The sequence below is a fragment of the Plecotus auritus genome (genome assembly GCF_963455305.1).
Source record: "Plecotus auritus genome assembly, chromosome: 9".
Taxonomy (NCBI): Eukaryota; Metazoa; Chordata; class Mammalia; order Chiroptera; family Vespertilionidae; genus Plecotus; species Plecotus auritus.
In genome coordinates this window covers 151737017-151752677 of record NC_137783.1, presented here as the reverse complement: position 1 = coordinate 151752677, position 15661 = coordinate 151737017, and the positions used below count along the sequence as shown (strand labels likewise).

The following is a 15661-nucleotide window of genomic DNA, read 5'->3' as shown; positions in this document are numbered from 1 at the left end:
TAGCTGGCAGGATAATATGACTATAGTGTGATGTTTTGTGCTATTTTGAACAATTTAAAGACTTTTTTGGGGGGCGGGGAAAGGTAACTGGAATTCAAAGATGTTATTTAGAATGTGATTCTTTGAATATAGGGACGTCGAGGAGGCTAAACTCAGACACATTATGTGATTTTCCCAAGATCACACAGCATTTTCACTCCACGGGGCTGGGGCGACCTCTGCAGCCTTTCACAGCTGAGAGCCAAGGACGCTGACCTGGTGCTTGTCTGGGACCTGGACGAGAAGCCACGATAGAAGACGGTAGGTGGTAAAGGGCAGGTAGGTAATGGAATAATGCTGTATCTGACAAGTGATAGACATATGGATAGGTTGGGTGACAAACGAGATGGATTTTAGGAGCTGACCCACAACAGACACGCGGATGGGAAGTTGCTTTAGAATCGCAGGGACGCCTAACAGCCTTATTTTCTATTTAGTCAAATAACAACACGCACAGGAGTTCCACGCTCCCTGTTCAAGGTTTGAAAAATACCCGAAAACTGACGGAAAGAAGCGAAGAGTTAGACTCGGTACCACTCGAGGGAATGACCTGGGTCTCGCCGGGCCTCGGGTGTTGCCGGAAATGGCCGACGACCGCCGTCGTCGGCTGCGGGGCGGGGCGGGGGCGTGGCCGGTTCTCCGCACGCGGGACGGCTTCGGGTGTTTCCGGAAACTGCCGAGAGCCAGCTGAAGTGGGCGGGGGAAGGCCTGTGGGCGTGGCTAGAGCACCTGGAGTCGCTTCGTGGATTTCCGAAAACAGAGCCGAAGCTCGGTCTTCGGGATCGAGGAGGCGCGCGCGTCCCCGGGGGTTGCCTTCTTCGGAGTTTCCGGAATTCACCCGTAGTCGGTGGCCGGGAGAAGGAGGCAAGCCGCCCTCCCGTTCCAGGCCGCTTCGGATGTTTCCGGCTGCTGCCGGCGGAAAGAGCCGAGGGCCGGCGGTGGCGGCGGCCATGTTGGGAGCAGCAGGTCCGGCGGCGGCTGCCTGTGTGCCGGGCGCGGAGCAGTGCCGCTGAGGGCAGGGGAGGAGCGAGGCGGGCGGCCGACTGCGGCGGCAGAGAGTAGGCGGAGCGGCGCGGCCCGGCCGAAAGGCGGCACAGCCCAGCCGGGGGTCGGGGGGGTGCGGTCCGGAGCCGCTCGGAGCCGGCGCGGCCTAGCCCGAGCGGCGCATCCCCGGGCTGGCGTGAACGGCTGCCCGGCCTCCCCGCACCCCCGGCCGGGGCCCATGCGGCGGGTGCCTCTGCTGTGAGAAGCCCGCCCGGCCGGCTCCGCGCCTTCCCTTCCCTCCCTTCAAGCTTCTCGGTGCCCTCCCCTGAGATACCGGCGCCATGTCCAGCGCCCGGACTCCCCTACCCACGCTGAACGAGAGGGACACGGAGCAGGTAAGGAGCTCCGAGGGCTCCCGGGATTCTCCGGCTGGGCCCCTGCACCTTGCAGAGCCTTCTCCTTCCTCTGCTCTCCTCGTGCCCCTGCTGCCAACCTGCAAGCTCCAGCTGCCCTGTCATCTGTCTTTCGGCCCCGCACATCCCCCTCCGAGTCCTGTCCTGGGACCCACCTCATCCGGGCTGCAAGCTGCACACTTGTCTTTCTGCTGACCCCCCTTGTCCCCTCACCGCCCTCCTGCGCTCTTCCGTGTTACCTCCCCAGCTTCCTCTTCTCTTCCCTTTTTTCTCGGGGGCCCTTCTGGTCTTCCTCCACCCACGCTCACAGCAGCCACCCTCTGCTCAGCGGATAGCACCCAGCGATTTGCTCCAGGTCGTGGTCCACCTCTTCCTCTGTCTCTCTAGCCTGGTTTCCCCTCCGCCCGCACAGGTTCTCCCAGTGCCTGGGTGTCACCCTCGGGGTCCTCGCCCCGGAATGTGTTCTCGGCCCCTTTCCCCCTCCCAGTTCCCCAGCTTTGTTTTGTTTTTACCCTGCTTCTCCCTTCTCCAAATGGTGCTCTCCCTCTTGCTTGCAACCCACCAGCTCCACCCTCATCACCTTTCCAAATCGTTCGCCTACTCTTTGCTCATCACTTTCCCTTCTTTTCTCCAGAAGCTCCCCGTGCCTCGCGCTGGCATTTGTTGCTTCCGCGTTTCCCCTGCAGCTGTCATGCGCATACTTTTCCCACAGGTTGCCTTTGGGGTTCCAGTCATCACTCCCTTCAGTCTTTGGATCCCTCATGCTCTCTTCCCCGGGGTTTGGCTTTTAAATCTCTGGGCCCCCTATTTCTCACTGCGAGTGCGTTGCCAGCCTTCTTGGCCTCTCCCTAGCAAGGGAAGGATGCTGTCAGCCCACCCCATTAACACAACCTGTTGCTCAGCTCTTTTCCCCGCCTTGCTTCATCACTGCCCTGGCCTTTCTCTCTTACCCCGCAACACGGACCATGATGCCTGCCTGACGCTTCCCTCCTGGATCTGTCCCTTTTCTTAGTACCTTTCTCCGTGCTTGCTGCCTTCCAGTTTCTCTGCTCTCACCCCCTCTTCCTCACTGTGCCTCTTAATCAGGATTGCCCTTCCATGTCCATATTAGTCTCCTGCCTTCTTCACATATTTATTTCCCCACGTGTGCTCCTACCCTCTCCCTTCCTACTCACTAGTCATTGTAGCTTCGCATGCAGGCATTTTGCACACTAGTTTCTGAGCTCCTCTCTCCCCGTCGTCCTGACAATCACGGCTGTGGTTTATCACCCAGGCCTTCGCTTTTCTGTGTCAGCTCACCTCCACCCCTCCCCTTTCTTTCACCATCGCCAGTGTCCCTTGCTGACTGCTCTGTGGAGTGTCCCCTGCCTGTCACACCTTCTTTTGCGGGCTTTAAAAAAAAACTTAACTTGAAAAAGGAGCCCTTCTCCCCTGGGGCCACAGTGCTTTTTGCATCCTTTTGCCTCATTACATTCTTTATGTTTTCCTCTTGTTCCCTGCTTTCCTTTTAGCCCCTTGGGAGCCTTGCTATATTCTCTTGCATGTTAACATCTTTCTCTGAAAAATATTCCCTCTCTTCATCCTTCCTACATTTTCCTCTTGTTACCCCCTCACTCTGTCACCTGGGCAGTCAGGAACTCCAGAAGAGTTCGGGCCTTCGTTTTCCTGCGCAGTGGTTGACCCTTTTATTACGGAGGTTGAGCGAGAGGGATGGTTGACTTCCGTGTCGCCGCTGGACTTGGCCGCTGGTTCTGCATGGGACGGGGTCTTTGGAGGCAGGAGTGTGGTCTGCTTGTCATAGTCTGCCTCGCTGGCCTGCTGCTTCTCTCCTGATGGGAACCACTTTTTCTAGGCCCTCTTGAAGCTGCCTCTTCCATTCCTTTTCCTATCACCATCTTTGGTTTAGCAGGTAAACCCTGCTTAACCAGAGGACTTTCCCAGGCTGTTGATTATGAGCTGGTAGGAGGAGGCCAGTGACTGACTGGCACCCTCAGGCATTTGGGGAGTGGCGATGGAGTGCCGCTCTCAGTGAGGCTGTGGGGGCATCGGGTCCTGCAGCGGAGCACCTGGCTGCCTCAGTGTGGGTTCTTCGTGCTGCTGACACATGTAAATGTGTTCTTGCCATGGCCTTCTTCTTGTGATGTGTGTTAATGTCTTCTCCGTACATGCTGACGCATAGTAGGAACTTGGTGCACACCCATTGGTTTTATGGTAGCAGTAATCAGTGCACCTTTTGGGAATAGAAGCTGCTCTTTGATAACCTTGTGCAGAGCAGTGGCTGCACACATTGTCATTCTGTTCCAGACTACCAGTCACTCATCCCATTCCTGTTCTTTATGGTCTTAGGTTCTCCTGAGCCATTTCACAGCTTCTGCTCATGGTAGCCAGTCTTACTATTAACTTAATATTAAGTCTCATCCTATTAAAAGCACAGACTTTGGAAAACCTTGGATACACCTATCACAGGCAGGTACCTGTATTTTTTAAAGCAAGAAAGAAGACAAGTAGCAGCTCCTTTGGTCACAAGACCAGGGATGTCGGAAGCATTGGGCTCCTTTAGAAGAATTCGTGCCACGCGGGGAGAGCCAGGAAGCTCTTCTGGTCCTGTTGCCGTTCGAGCTAAAGTAGTCGTGGGAGCTCAGTCGCTGCAATAAGCCGAAATGCTCTGACACAGAAAGCAAGCAATTTGGTTGGGCTGATTTCTCCCCCCAAAGGTCCTCTGTCACCTTATTTAGATTTAAATGATTTAAACTGGCTTCACCAGGAAACAGGTAAACAGACGCCACTGGTTGTCCTCAAGTTCCAGCCTCTTCTCTTCCTGTCCCCGTCTTTAAAACATGTGGCTGGTGAGAAGCTGTTCCAGGAGCTCTCTGATCCCATCTGAATTAAACGCACACACACACACACACAGAAGATGTTAAAGCATAAAAATAAACCTTGCGTTGTAGGAAGGCTGCCTGTTTGCTGTCAACTCTGCTTCTACTAGTGAAAGTAGGAGATGAAAGCAAGTCAAGCCCTGTCCTTAGCATGATGGTTGTGACACCTGATTTCGGGTGTGCTTTTTCACAGTCACGGCCTCTTCTTCCTTTTGCAGGAGGGCTGTGACCTCCTGGGCTGGTAGTTTGGGGGATTCTTAGTCTGTGAGCTGAGCTTTCTGTTCACTTTTCCAAATGGCTCCTCTGGCCTGAAGGCTTGGCAGTGGTGAAAGCAATCAGCAAGATGACTGTTTGTCTTCGCAGCCAGCAGCAGCAGTAATAGGTCAGTGTGGAGAGGGGTCCAACTTCCAGAGTTCACCTGTGGCTGCCTAGAGCTTCCTGTGACACCTGTGGAAGGGCTGCATGGCTTCAGGCCTGCTCCACCTCTGGGCCTAAGGAGCCTTTCACTACCCACCCCACTTCTGCTGCAGGGGCAAGGGAGGGTGATACTGTCATTCTTCCAGGGAGGGAGGGGCATTGTGCGTTCTCTCGGTTCTGGGAAGAGGAGTTTAGAACTCTGAGTGAAGAAAGCAAATCCAACATAGGATCCTGAAAAGACCAACGGAACCACTTCAAACACACATATCCCTTGGATCCCAGGGCTGGTTCTGGCAGAGCGTTGCAGTGAATAATTTGGTTCTGGCATCTAGTAGCGAGCTCACCTAGACCTCATGTCGCTGCCTGCCCTGCGAGTTGTGCAGCGCCGCGCTCTGCGTGCTGCCTCTGACCTCTGCTCTTTGACTCCTTGGTGCTGCTTTCTAGTCAGGGACGTGGGTAAATGTCCGATCGTAGATTCTCATGTTATGGTTGGCCCTAGAAATCAGGTGTTCTTAGAGCAAGGGCTTTGGAGTCACTGGAGTTCATAGAATTGCCATACCGTAACCTTTGAACCCAGTAAAGGCAGCTACTAGTAAGTTGTAATAATTTCTCTCTGATCTGTGGATTTGGGGAAGTAGGTAAGCAGATGGATACCAGGCAATCATAGCAACTCAGCCTGCTTAAAATCAGGTTTGCAGAGGGCTACCTGAATCTTTCTGATGGCGACCAAAGATTGGGCCCACAATTTTTTTCAGGGTAAATGTCTTCAGTAGAGTTGATGCCTCTAAGGTAGGAAAAGATTGAGAATCTGTTTACCTGAGAGATTTGCCTGGTTAGATCTCCTGAGAATCAAAAGCTGCTCAGACTAGACTGCTTTCTCTTTGGACAGAACAGCCTAATTCTCAGTAGGCATTTGACCAGGACTAACCCATGCCTTCATGAACTCCTTCTCATTGAGCACTTAGCCACCTGGCTGGCATTTCTCCCCCCCAGGAGCTTCCATGACTTTCCTACATATATATATTATGTCGTCTTGAATGAATATTTTATGCCTAGAGTGCAGCCAAGCTTCAGACTTTGTGGCCCATTATCGACAAGCAGGATGGGGGCTGGGCGCCACCTTTGGCCTGATGATTGTGTCTCTGCTAAATGGACTCCCCCTCGCAGCACTTTGAAGCCCATTAATGGATTGGGATGAAGTAACCTCAGCAAATGGAAAGGGCGAGGAGGGTGGCTGGCCTTCCTTCCCTGAGACTGCCTGACGCGGCTTTCCTCTGTGACCAGGGCCGCCCGCGCTCCTCCGCTCTCTGCTCGGGGAAGCTGTAGACGGTGGCTCTGGTCCTCTGCCTTGAGAGGAGCTGTGGGAAGGGTTTCATTTTCTGTTAGCTGTGGTGCTGCTGCCAGGTGCCACTTTCCTGTCACAATATAAATTGAGAAGGATGTGGACAGGGTGGGTGGCGTTTAAACATGGCCCTTCCTCCTGCCGCGGAAGTTCAGCAAAATGACAAACCAGTTAGGTGGCTGAGTTTTCTTCTCTTGGTGGGAGATCCCAGCATTTGTACATTTTGCACTTGAAGCTTGGATTCTCCAGGCTTTCTCCCAGCCTTCATCAAACACGAGTGAGTCACTGAAGTGTTATCTGTGCGTTTTCCCCTCCGTCTCAGCAAAGGGAAGAGCAGGCCTTTACAAACCTTGTCGGGGAGGAAACCACCCATTTCCCACTGTGGCTTGGGAAGAGGCCCTCTGTCCCCATGTCAACCCTGAGCGCTCTGGCTTTGAGCAGAATGTCCTCACTACGCTCCACACTCGTTGGGTGTAACTGCTGTCTTTTAGGCTTTGAGGGGCACATCCGATTCTGAAGCACCAAGAGAGAGTCTGGCCTCTCGGTTTCCAGCTCTCAGAGGAGGAGGGATCCAGTTCCTTCTCTTGCCCACTAGACCTGCTCCTCCTTTGGGGACTAAATAGGCGAGATCGCTTCATCTGAATTGTCTGTTTTTGTCTAGGCCAGTGGTCGGCAAACTCATTAGTCAGCAGAGCCAAATATCAACAGTACAACGATTGAAATTTCTTTTGAGAGCCGAAAACAGACTTCTGCGCATGGGCCATGAAGTTTCAGTCGCACTGTACGTGCGCGCCCACACGTGGTATTTTGTGGAAGAGCCACACTCAAGGGGCCAAAGAGCTGCATGTGGCTTGCGAGCCGCAGTTTGCCGACCACTGGTCTAGAGCATTTGAAGTTTCTTGGTACCTGTGAGGAATTCCGCAGATGTCTGTCTTTGGGTTGGTACTCATTTCCCCCTACTTCCAAGTATTTCTTTTTATTTTTTTATTTTATTGATTTTTTTACAGAGAGGAAGGGAGAGGGATAGAGAGTCAGAAACATCAATGAGAGAGAAACATCGATCAGCTGCCTCCTGCACACCTCCCACTGGGGATGTGCCCGCAACCAAGGTACATGCCCTTGACCGGAATTGAACCTGGGACCCTTGAGTCCGCAGGCTGATGCTCTGTCCACTGAGCCAAACCGGTTAGGGCCCATGTATTTCTTTTTCTGAACCAAATAATTTTAGACTCAAAAGCTATGTAATCACAAGGTTTGGTAGGCAAGAGGGTGAAATGGACACGGATATTGGTGGCTAGATAAATCCTGTGGGACAGTGGGGGTGGGGAGGGGAGGTGAGGAGGGGTGTGTGTGTTCAATGGCTGGCTCCGAGCCATCTTTTTCTTTTTCACATAAGGAAGGCAGAGCAGACCAGAGGCTTTGCTGTGGAACCAGTCAAGCTGGTTTTGGGCAGCCTCGGCCTATTTTCCTCTGTTCTTTGGGAAGTTGGCAATGCGAAGGTCTGTCTCCTCTGCTCTGCTCATTGAGGCGTGAGCTGGGACGATGTCTGTAAACACCCTCTCCCCCTAACCCTGAGTGGGTCTCTGAGTTGAGGCTCCATGTGAGTGGGCCTTCTCTGCACCCATCCACCTCCAGGCAGTGTTGTCACGGGAAGCTCGAAGGTACAGCTCCTTTTCTTGGGCCCCTTTGCAACTCACATCTTGGCAAAGGGCCCTCAGCCTGGCCAGGAGGGAGGGACTGGGTCTGTGATTGGCTCCTCATTTGTTGATCTGGAAGGAAATGTGGACTCTTAACTCCTGGCGGTCGTGATCTGGCTGCTCAATCCAATGAGACCCCAGCCCTCTTGCCTCAGAGCAGTGGACTGCCTGTCCAGGCCTGCTGGGGAAGGAAAAGGGAGAGGAGCGTTTTTGGTCGTTGGCAGCAGGTACTTCAGCGGAGGGGAGCAGTTTGGGAAGGTACCTGTGGGCAGGTGGGCGCCATCAGCCACATGTTGGCCCTTTGTGGGCAGCAGTAGGGAAAGGGCATAGCAGGGTTCGGAGGCTCCCGTGACCATCCGTGCTGCTAATGCCGCAGCTTTTCCGTCTCTCACTACGCGGAGGACGCCCAAGTCTGAAAGTTTGGTAATGAATGAGTGAGGCTGCCGGCAAGCCGCTCCAGCCTGTGCCCTGGTCCTGGAGGGCAGGCTGCGCCTGTTGCCTCTACGCTGATCTACTCCCCGAGCAGCATTTTGCTGAGGTTTTTGTTTGGGGTGCTGATAATCCTGTTGGGAGGGTGGCCCCCTTTTCCCACCATCTTCTTTAGACTCGGGGCTTGGCTGGCCTTCCCCACCTTCCTCCCGCGGATGGCCATCCTGTGACTGGTTTTGCAGGGAGTGTTGGGAGCACTTGTGCTTTGTTTTTGCCCACGAGAGTTTGACTTACTGGTTCTCCGGTCACGGTGGGCCCTCGATCTAGCGCAGCTTCTGGCTGAGTGGAGCCTATGGCAGAGGTGAAGGAGCTCCCAGCACTTGGAGGCTTCCGTAGGTGCTTTTGTTGTGGGTAGAGCAGGCTCTGCAGCTTGATTCCCTGTATTGGAATCTTGGTGTAGCCCCTCCTGTGACCTTGGGCTTACTTAATTGCTCTAGGCCTGCTTGCTCCTCTGTGAAAAAGGAGGAATAATAGTACCTGTCTTTTAGGTGTAGTTGTTGTGGCTATTAAAAGAGTTAATGAATATAAAGCACTTAGAATAGATCTTTGCAGGATGTCATCATCATCACTGTTTAAATGAGCAACTTGGTAGATTTTCTCTGAGTACCACATAACTTTAGGTCTGGGCCCTTGGAATTTCTCTGCAATTGATTGAAAAAATTTGGCCTCACGGTGACTCTTTATATACCCTTCTGGCCCCAAGGTTATAGCCAGAGGGATAGGAAAAAAGAAAAGAGAAAAAAAAAATAACAAAAAAGGAAAAAAGTGAAAGAATGTGGCCTCTTCTAGCCATTGGGGTCCCAAAGGTGCTTTTTCTAGCATTTCTGTTAGTTTGTTTTTAATTTATTTTTCTATTATTATTTTTTTTACCAATCAGCTTTCTAAAAGAAATCGAATGTTTTTGGAAAGGTTTATGTTCTTTTAAGAGCACTTTTTTTTGAAGCTCATTTATTTTCCAGTATCAATATTAGGCCATCTTACTGATTAAAGGAAAAACCCCACCACCATCTGCCTGCCCGTATTTCTGGGTTGTGACTGGTGGTGGTGAATGTGCGCCTCATCGGTGGCTGGAAAGCCAAGTCCAAAGGCACCAGAGCTTGGGCTTTCTGAGTGTTGGGAGGTGCCACCGAGTGCAAGGATTCCTCTCGTCATGGTCCTTTCTTCAAGGGCAGCGTTTACCGTTCTCTTGAAGACCACGTGGGAGCTTAGCAGCTAAGGATTTTAGGTTCCTTTTTCTCTAGCAGGGAGGCCTTCACAGGCAGGTTCTTGTACCTCTGCTGTTGGCTCCCCGATGGGACTAGAAAGCCTCCCCTTTGTGAAGCCTGGAAGGTCACGGCCATTTCTCAGCTCTTCCTGTGAATTTGTGGACTTTGAACCTGGGGCCGAGGTTTTGGTCTCAGTTCCTTGTTTATCTTCGTATCTTGCTCTTCTAGAGCCTGAATGCCTTGTCAGAACAGCAAGTTACCTTGCTTAAGTTTTTTCACGTTGCAACTGTGGCCAGGGAGAAAGGTAACAGTGTCGCCTCAGAGCGCATCGGGGAATATTTCTTCCACTGTGTTTTCCTCTTCCTTTTGACCCTTCGCTGACTTGTCTCACTTCCCCCCCCCCCCCCCCCGTTTGGTTTCTTTGCACTCCGTTCCTTCATTATTACTGTCCATCTCAGGTTTTCATCTCCACGTCCCGCTCTGCCTTACCTGTTTCTGTGCCTCCTTTGTGGCATGGCTCAGGAGAGGAATTTTGATAGTCTGAGATCGCCTTGATGTATAGAATCCCAGCACCACCCAGTCCTTTCATTCTCCGATTCCTCTGATTTCTGTAAAGTTAAGGATTCACTTCTTTAGAAACATTTTCTTTTTATGTCTCTGGAGCCACCTACCTCAGTAAAGCCAGGCTTGGCAACCTGACAACTTAGTAGGGACAGCATCGCAGTTTCCCTGGTGACGGGGTCTAAGCTGTTTCCTCTGGCCTATTAGGAATGCCATAATCTAGACCCTGTCTTGGGAGAAATCTGTGGAAGCACTTGTTAATTTTGGTAGCACAGCCTCGGCTAGTTTGCTCAGTGGTTAGAGCATCTGCCTGCAGACCTAAGGGTCACGGGTTTGATTCCCGGTGAAGGTGTGGGCATGTACCTGGGTTGCAGGTTCGATCCCTGGCTCCAGTTAGGGTATTGTGCAGGAGGCAAATTTATGCGTCTCTCTTACATCTCTCTTTTCCTCCCCCTCCTCCCTTCCACTCTCCTAAAAATTATTGGAAAAAATACCTTTGGGTGAGGATTAATTTAAAAAATTTACTTTCATTATTACAGTGCAGTCTTTGCAATTTGTTTCACTCTTACTCTCTCACCAGTATACAGTGGGGTTTTCCAGAGCCTGAATGATGTGTGTTGACATCATCACTCTTGGCTAATGAAACGTGTGTTTCTGTATTCTTGTTTTCTACAGTTTTTAAGGTAATGCTTTAAGGTATAAATATGGAAGTTTTCAATAATGAATTCAGTATTTCTTCTGTGCCCTTACTAACTCTCTTTAGTTGTGTCTGCTATAATTTCTGTAAACCTCATTATCTATAATAATCTATAATAATAAAAGCATAATATGCTAATTAGACCGACATCCTTCCGGACGAAGCCAGGGCTGCATGGGAAGCCCGGGTCCCGGGTGCCTGCCGGTGGGAAGCCGGTGCCGGCAGCCAGGAGAAGGAAGGCCTACTCTTGCACGAATTTTGTGCATTGGGCCTCTAGTTGTTCAATAATTCATTATTTTGAAATCCCAGTATTTTCCCAGCATCTTTGAGAAAACACAACAGAAGTAAGTATAACTCACTTTTGGGGAAATGTGTAATTTTTTAAATTTTATTTTCAAGTTATTTTAGTGCTTAATTCTATTTTATTCTGAAACTAGAGGTCTGGTGCACGAAATTCGTGCACGGGGACGGGGGGGGGGGGGTGTCCCTCAGCCCAGCCTGCACCCTCTCCAATCTGGGACCCCTCAAGGGATGTCCGACTGCCCGTTTAAGCCCGATCCAAAGAGATGGGACAAAACTGTAAGAAATGCAAAATGATGATAATAATTAACACAGTAAAAGTTTTCTTCTTCTCAGCTTTGTAGATATTAATAATGTACCTTATTGTGTCTTAAGCAACAGCACTTTTTTGGTGTAGTATCATAGTGCCAGTTCAAGACCCATCAGTCAGAGTTTAGAGGAAAAGGAATTGAATATTTTAACTGTACACACCATGAGTTCTCTCAAAGCCAAAGCTTGTTCCAGCTTTTCAACCTAGAAACGAGAAAGTCACTGAAGCCTCTTAGGATAAGTTATCACGTTGCTTTGGCGGGAAAACTGCACCCAGCAGCTGAGAGACCAGTGAAGTCTTGAACAGCTGACGTTCCTGTATGCCTACTGGATGAAAAGTTAGCAAAATTCAGGGCAGTGCCACCTCCTGTGTTACTGTGACTGGTCAAATTGAAGATTTAGCTGCAAACACGAAGATTAATATTTTGTTTACAGAATTTAACTTTCACCTTACAAATGAGCACCTTTGTAGACATGGCTCAAATTGTATCAGCATCAACTTACACTTCAAAAAAACATTTTTATATGAATGCTCAGCAGCAGACACCAGTGGTGATAAATATGCCAAGGGTTGAATAATGTTTTTGACTCTGATTGTTTCTCCCGGAACAACTTCATTTCCATTTGCTCTGTGGGTGCAGCGGCCATGGCAGAGAAGACCGCTGGCACACAGCATGCCCAGGCAGTGACACCAAACCCCTGGCGGTCGGAGTCATGGACTTTGTTCCTGCTACACAAGCCATTTTCACTTAATGTCCTGGATAAAGCACTAAAAATTTCTAATGTTTATGAAATCTCCGTCCTCGAGCAAAGGCTTCTTGAGTATTCTGAGTGAGAAGTGCAGTCTCCACGGAGCACTGCCGCTGTGCACCGTAGTACAATGACTGGCTTGAGAAAATGTACTGGTGTGTTGGAACTGAACCAGCTGCGTGGGTCATCATTTTTACTTGAAAGAACAACTGATGGACAGACTGTAGTTCTTCATGCAGGAGTATTTCGTGAAATGCATTTTCTTGAAATTGAACAAAGTGAGTCTGTCACCAGTGCTACAATTCAAGTTTTCAAGTGAAAATCAGAATTTTGGAAAATTTGTATTTGTCAAAGACTTTTTTTATGAGATCAGTGGTCAAATTAATGCAATATGATCTTTTGATGTTGTATGAAATGCCAATATTTGGAAATTCTGCATGAGTCAACGAAGGAATATTTTCCAAATTGCCAGTGGATAAAAGAGCCATTCAGAGTGCAAGATGACCAATGGATTTTAATGTAAAAGTACACAAAAGGTTCACTGATAAAATTTCAGATTGCACATTGCAACTAGCCTTTAAAAACTACCACTTGTTGCCCTGGCTGGTGTGGCTCACTAGGTTGAGCCTCGCCTCCTGCACCAAAAGGTTGCCAGTTGGATTCCCAGTCAGGGCACATGCCCAATTGCGGGCTTGAGCCCCCGTAGGGGGCACGCAGGAGGCAGTCGATCCATGTTTCTCTCTTCCTCCTTCTCTCTCTCTCTCTCTCTCTCAAAATGAATGGAAAAAAATATCCTCAGGTGAGGATTAACAGACAAACAAACAAATAAATAAATAAAAACATATATTTTTAAAAAACCCAAAGACCTACCACTTGTTGCCCCGGCTGGATGGCTTGGTTAGTCCAAGCATCGTCCTGTATACCAAAGAGGTTGGGGCTTCAAATCATGGTGCGGGCTCATACCGAGGTTTCAGGTTCCATTTCTAGGTGGGGCGCCTACAGGAGGTGACCTATCATTGTTTCTCTCTCCCGTCCTTTCTCTCTGAAATCAATAAACATATCGGCGGGTGAGGATAAAAACAGCAAAAAAAGACCACTTGATGAGTTTTGGTCTAATATCAAAGGAGAAAATCTGCAGTATCTGAATGGCTATTAAACTCCACTTTCCAACTACGGGTCTGTGTGAAGTGAGATTTTCTTCATACCTTTGAACCAAAACAACATTTTGAAACACATTGAATGCAGAAGCAGGTGTGAGAAGTTGGTTCTCGCTCATTAATCCAGACACTAAAGAGATATACAAGAATGTAAAACAATGCAACTCTTGTCATGAATTTTATTTTATTTTTTTAAATATATTTTTATTGATTTCAGAGAGGAAGGGAGAGAGAGAGAGAAACATCAATGATGAGAGAGAATCACTGATTGGCTGCCTTCTGCACACCCCAACTGGGGATCGAGCTCGCAACCCGGGCATATGCCCTTGACCGGAATTGAACCTGAGACCCTTCAGTCCGCAGACTGATACTCTATCCACTGAGCCAAACAGTCTAGGGCTCATTTTCTTTTAAATAATACAGTTTCTTCATTAAGAATAGGTTATTTGGCCCTAACTGGTTTGCAGGCACATCTCCAGTAGGAGGCGTGCAGGAGGCAGCTGATTGATGTTTCTCTCTCATCAGTGTTTCTAACTCTCTATCCTTCTCCCTTCCTCTCTGTAAAAAATCAATAAAATATATTAAAAAAACAAATAGGTTATTTGGTTATAGTTTATTTTGAGACTAAAAAGTGAGAAACCTCTGTTGTAGACAGAACCCGAGTTGATGGTCCCTCTTGGGTTGGTTACTTGTGATGACCTCATAAAGAGCTCTGGTTTATAATGACCAGCCCCCATATAATCTCCGCGGAAGCCTGAGGGACTGACCCGCGTTAATTTTCCTTTTTTTAAAAAAATACATTTTATTGATATTTTACAGAGAGGAAGGGAGGAAGGGAGAGTGATAGAGAGCTAGAAACATCGATGAGAGAGAAACATCGATCAGCTGCCTCCTGCACTCCTCCCACTGGGGATGTGCCCGCAACCAAGGTACATGCCCTTGACCGGAATCGAACCCGGGACCCTTCAGTCCGCAGGCTGACGCTCTATCCACTGAGCCAAACCGGTTTCGGCAATTTCCTTCTTTTAGGATGTATAACTAGCCTCATAAGGTGTTTGTTGCTTTATCTATGGTTGGTTTGTTTCTTTTCCCTCTCTCAAAAAAATTAGAGGGAGGGGGAGGGTGGAGAGAGAGAGAGAGAGAAACATCCATTTGTCGTTCCACTAATTTATGCATTCAGTGGTTGTGCACGTGCCCTGACAGGGATCGAGCCTGCAAGCTCCCTGTGTTGGGACTAGGCTGTGACCAGCTGAGCTACCCGGCTCCTCTCTCTCTTTTCTTTATTCCTGAATTTCTTTCCCTTTTTCTATTTTCTCTTTATTCTTTCATTTTTAATTTTTCTCATTTTTTCACTTTCCCCCTCTTTTTTCTTTGGCATTTCACACAACATAAAAAAATTATATTCCATTAATTTTACCTCTTTTCGTTTTTGTTTCTTTAGTTTGTTAATATTTGGTTTTTAGTGTTTTGGTCTGGCATTGTGTTTTGATTGCATTATAAGATCAGTTCCTCAGGCAGACTTCCTTTGGTGTGTGTGAAGTTGTGGTTTGGAAAATACAGTTTTTTCATTAAAAATAAGTAACTCAGCCCTAACCGGTTTGGCTCAGTGGATAGAGTGTTGGCCTGTGGACTGAAGGGTCCTGGGTTCAATTCCGGCCGAGGGCACATGCCTGGGTTACGGGCTTGATCCCCAGTAGGGGGCGTGTAAGAGGCAGCAAATCAATGATTCTATCTCATCATTGATGTTTCTATGGCTCCCTCTTCCTTCCTCTCTGAAATCAATAAAAATATATTTAAAAAAAACAAGCTCCCTGTATTTAAAAACACACACTCAGGTTTACATGTAATGGGTTTATGAATGTTCTCTTAAATTAATGGATACATATGTAAATCTTTCCTCATATTAATTTCTAACGTATTAAGTAATTAATGGATACAGTCTATATAAGCAAAAGTTTTTGGGGGACTCAATCATTTTTAATAGTACAAAGCGTTCCTGGAAGCAAAAAGTGTAAGAATCATGGTTGTAGACAAAACTTGAGTTAATTCTCTCTGGCTTTGGTTGGTCAATTTCTTGGTAATTTCATAAAACATCATTTTGCAATTCCCAGCCCCTACTTAGTCCTGACTGGGTCTCAGGAAGCCACTCGCTGCCTTGGCTTGCTGTCCTGGTTAGCTGAGGAAGCTGGCTCTCAGCGACCCAAGGGACTTGGACCAAACTTGGCTCATTTCTTTCTTTGAGTACATAGCATTGGCCTTGTGAGTTTCTTTTAACTGTTAAAACAATTTTATTTTTTAAATTTTGAGATAATTTTAAACTTAGAAGAGTTGCAAAAATAGTCCAAAGAATTCCTGTGCATTCTTCACCCACTTTCCCTCTATGTTAACATCTTATGTCACCATAGAGCAAGTATCAAAACTAAAA

General features: G+C 48.5%; 1 protein-coding gene across 18 annotated transcripts in view; it reads left to right on the top strand.

Annotated features, from left to right (window-relative positions):
- The first annotated feature begins 1097 nt into the window (after positions 1-1097).
- The window catches only part of MARK2 (microtubule affinity regulating kinase 2), a 56860-nt gene continuing 42296 nt past the window's right edge, over positions 1098-15661 (top strand). For 16 of the 18 annotated variants that reach the window (XM_080642241.1, XM_080642233.1, XM_080642246.1 and 13 more), the window contains exon 1: positions 1228-1418. In XM_080642241.1, coding sequence (XP_080498367.1) covers positions 1365-1418 — 54 coding nt within the window. In that variant the 5' untranslated portion in view covers positions 1228-1364. Of the gene's footprint in view, positions 1419-7935; positions 7996-15661 lie in introns of those variants that run through there. The other 2 variants (XM_080642249.1, XM_080642247.1) reach the window with 2 other exon arrangements.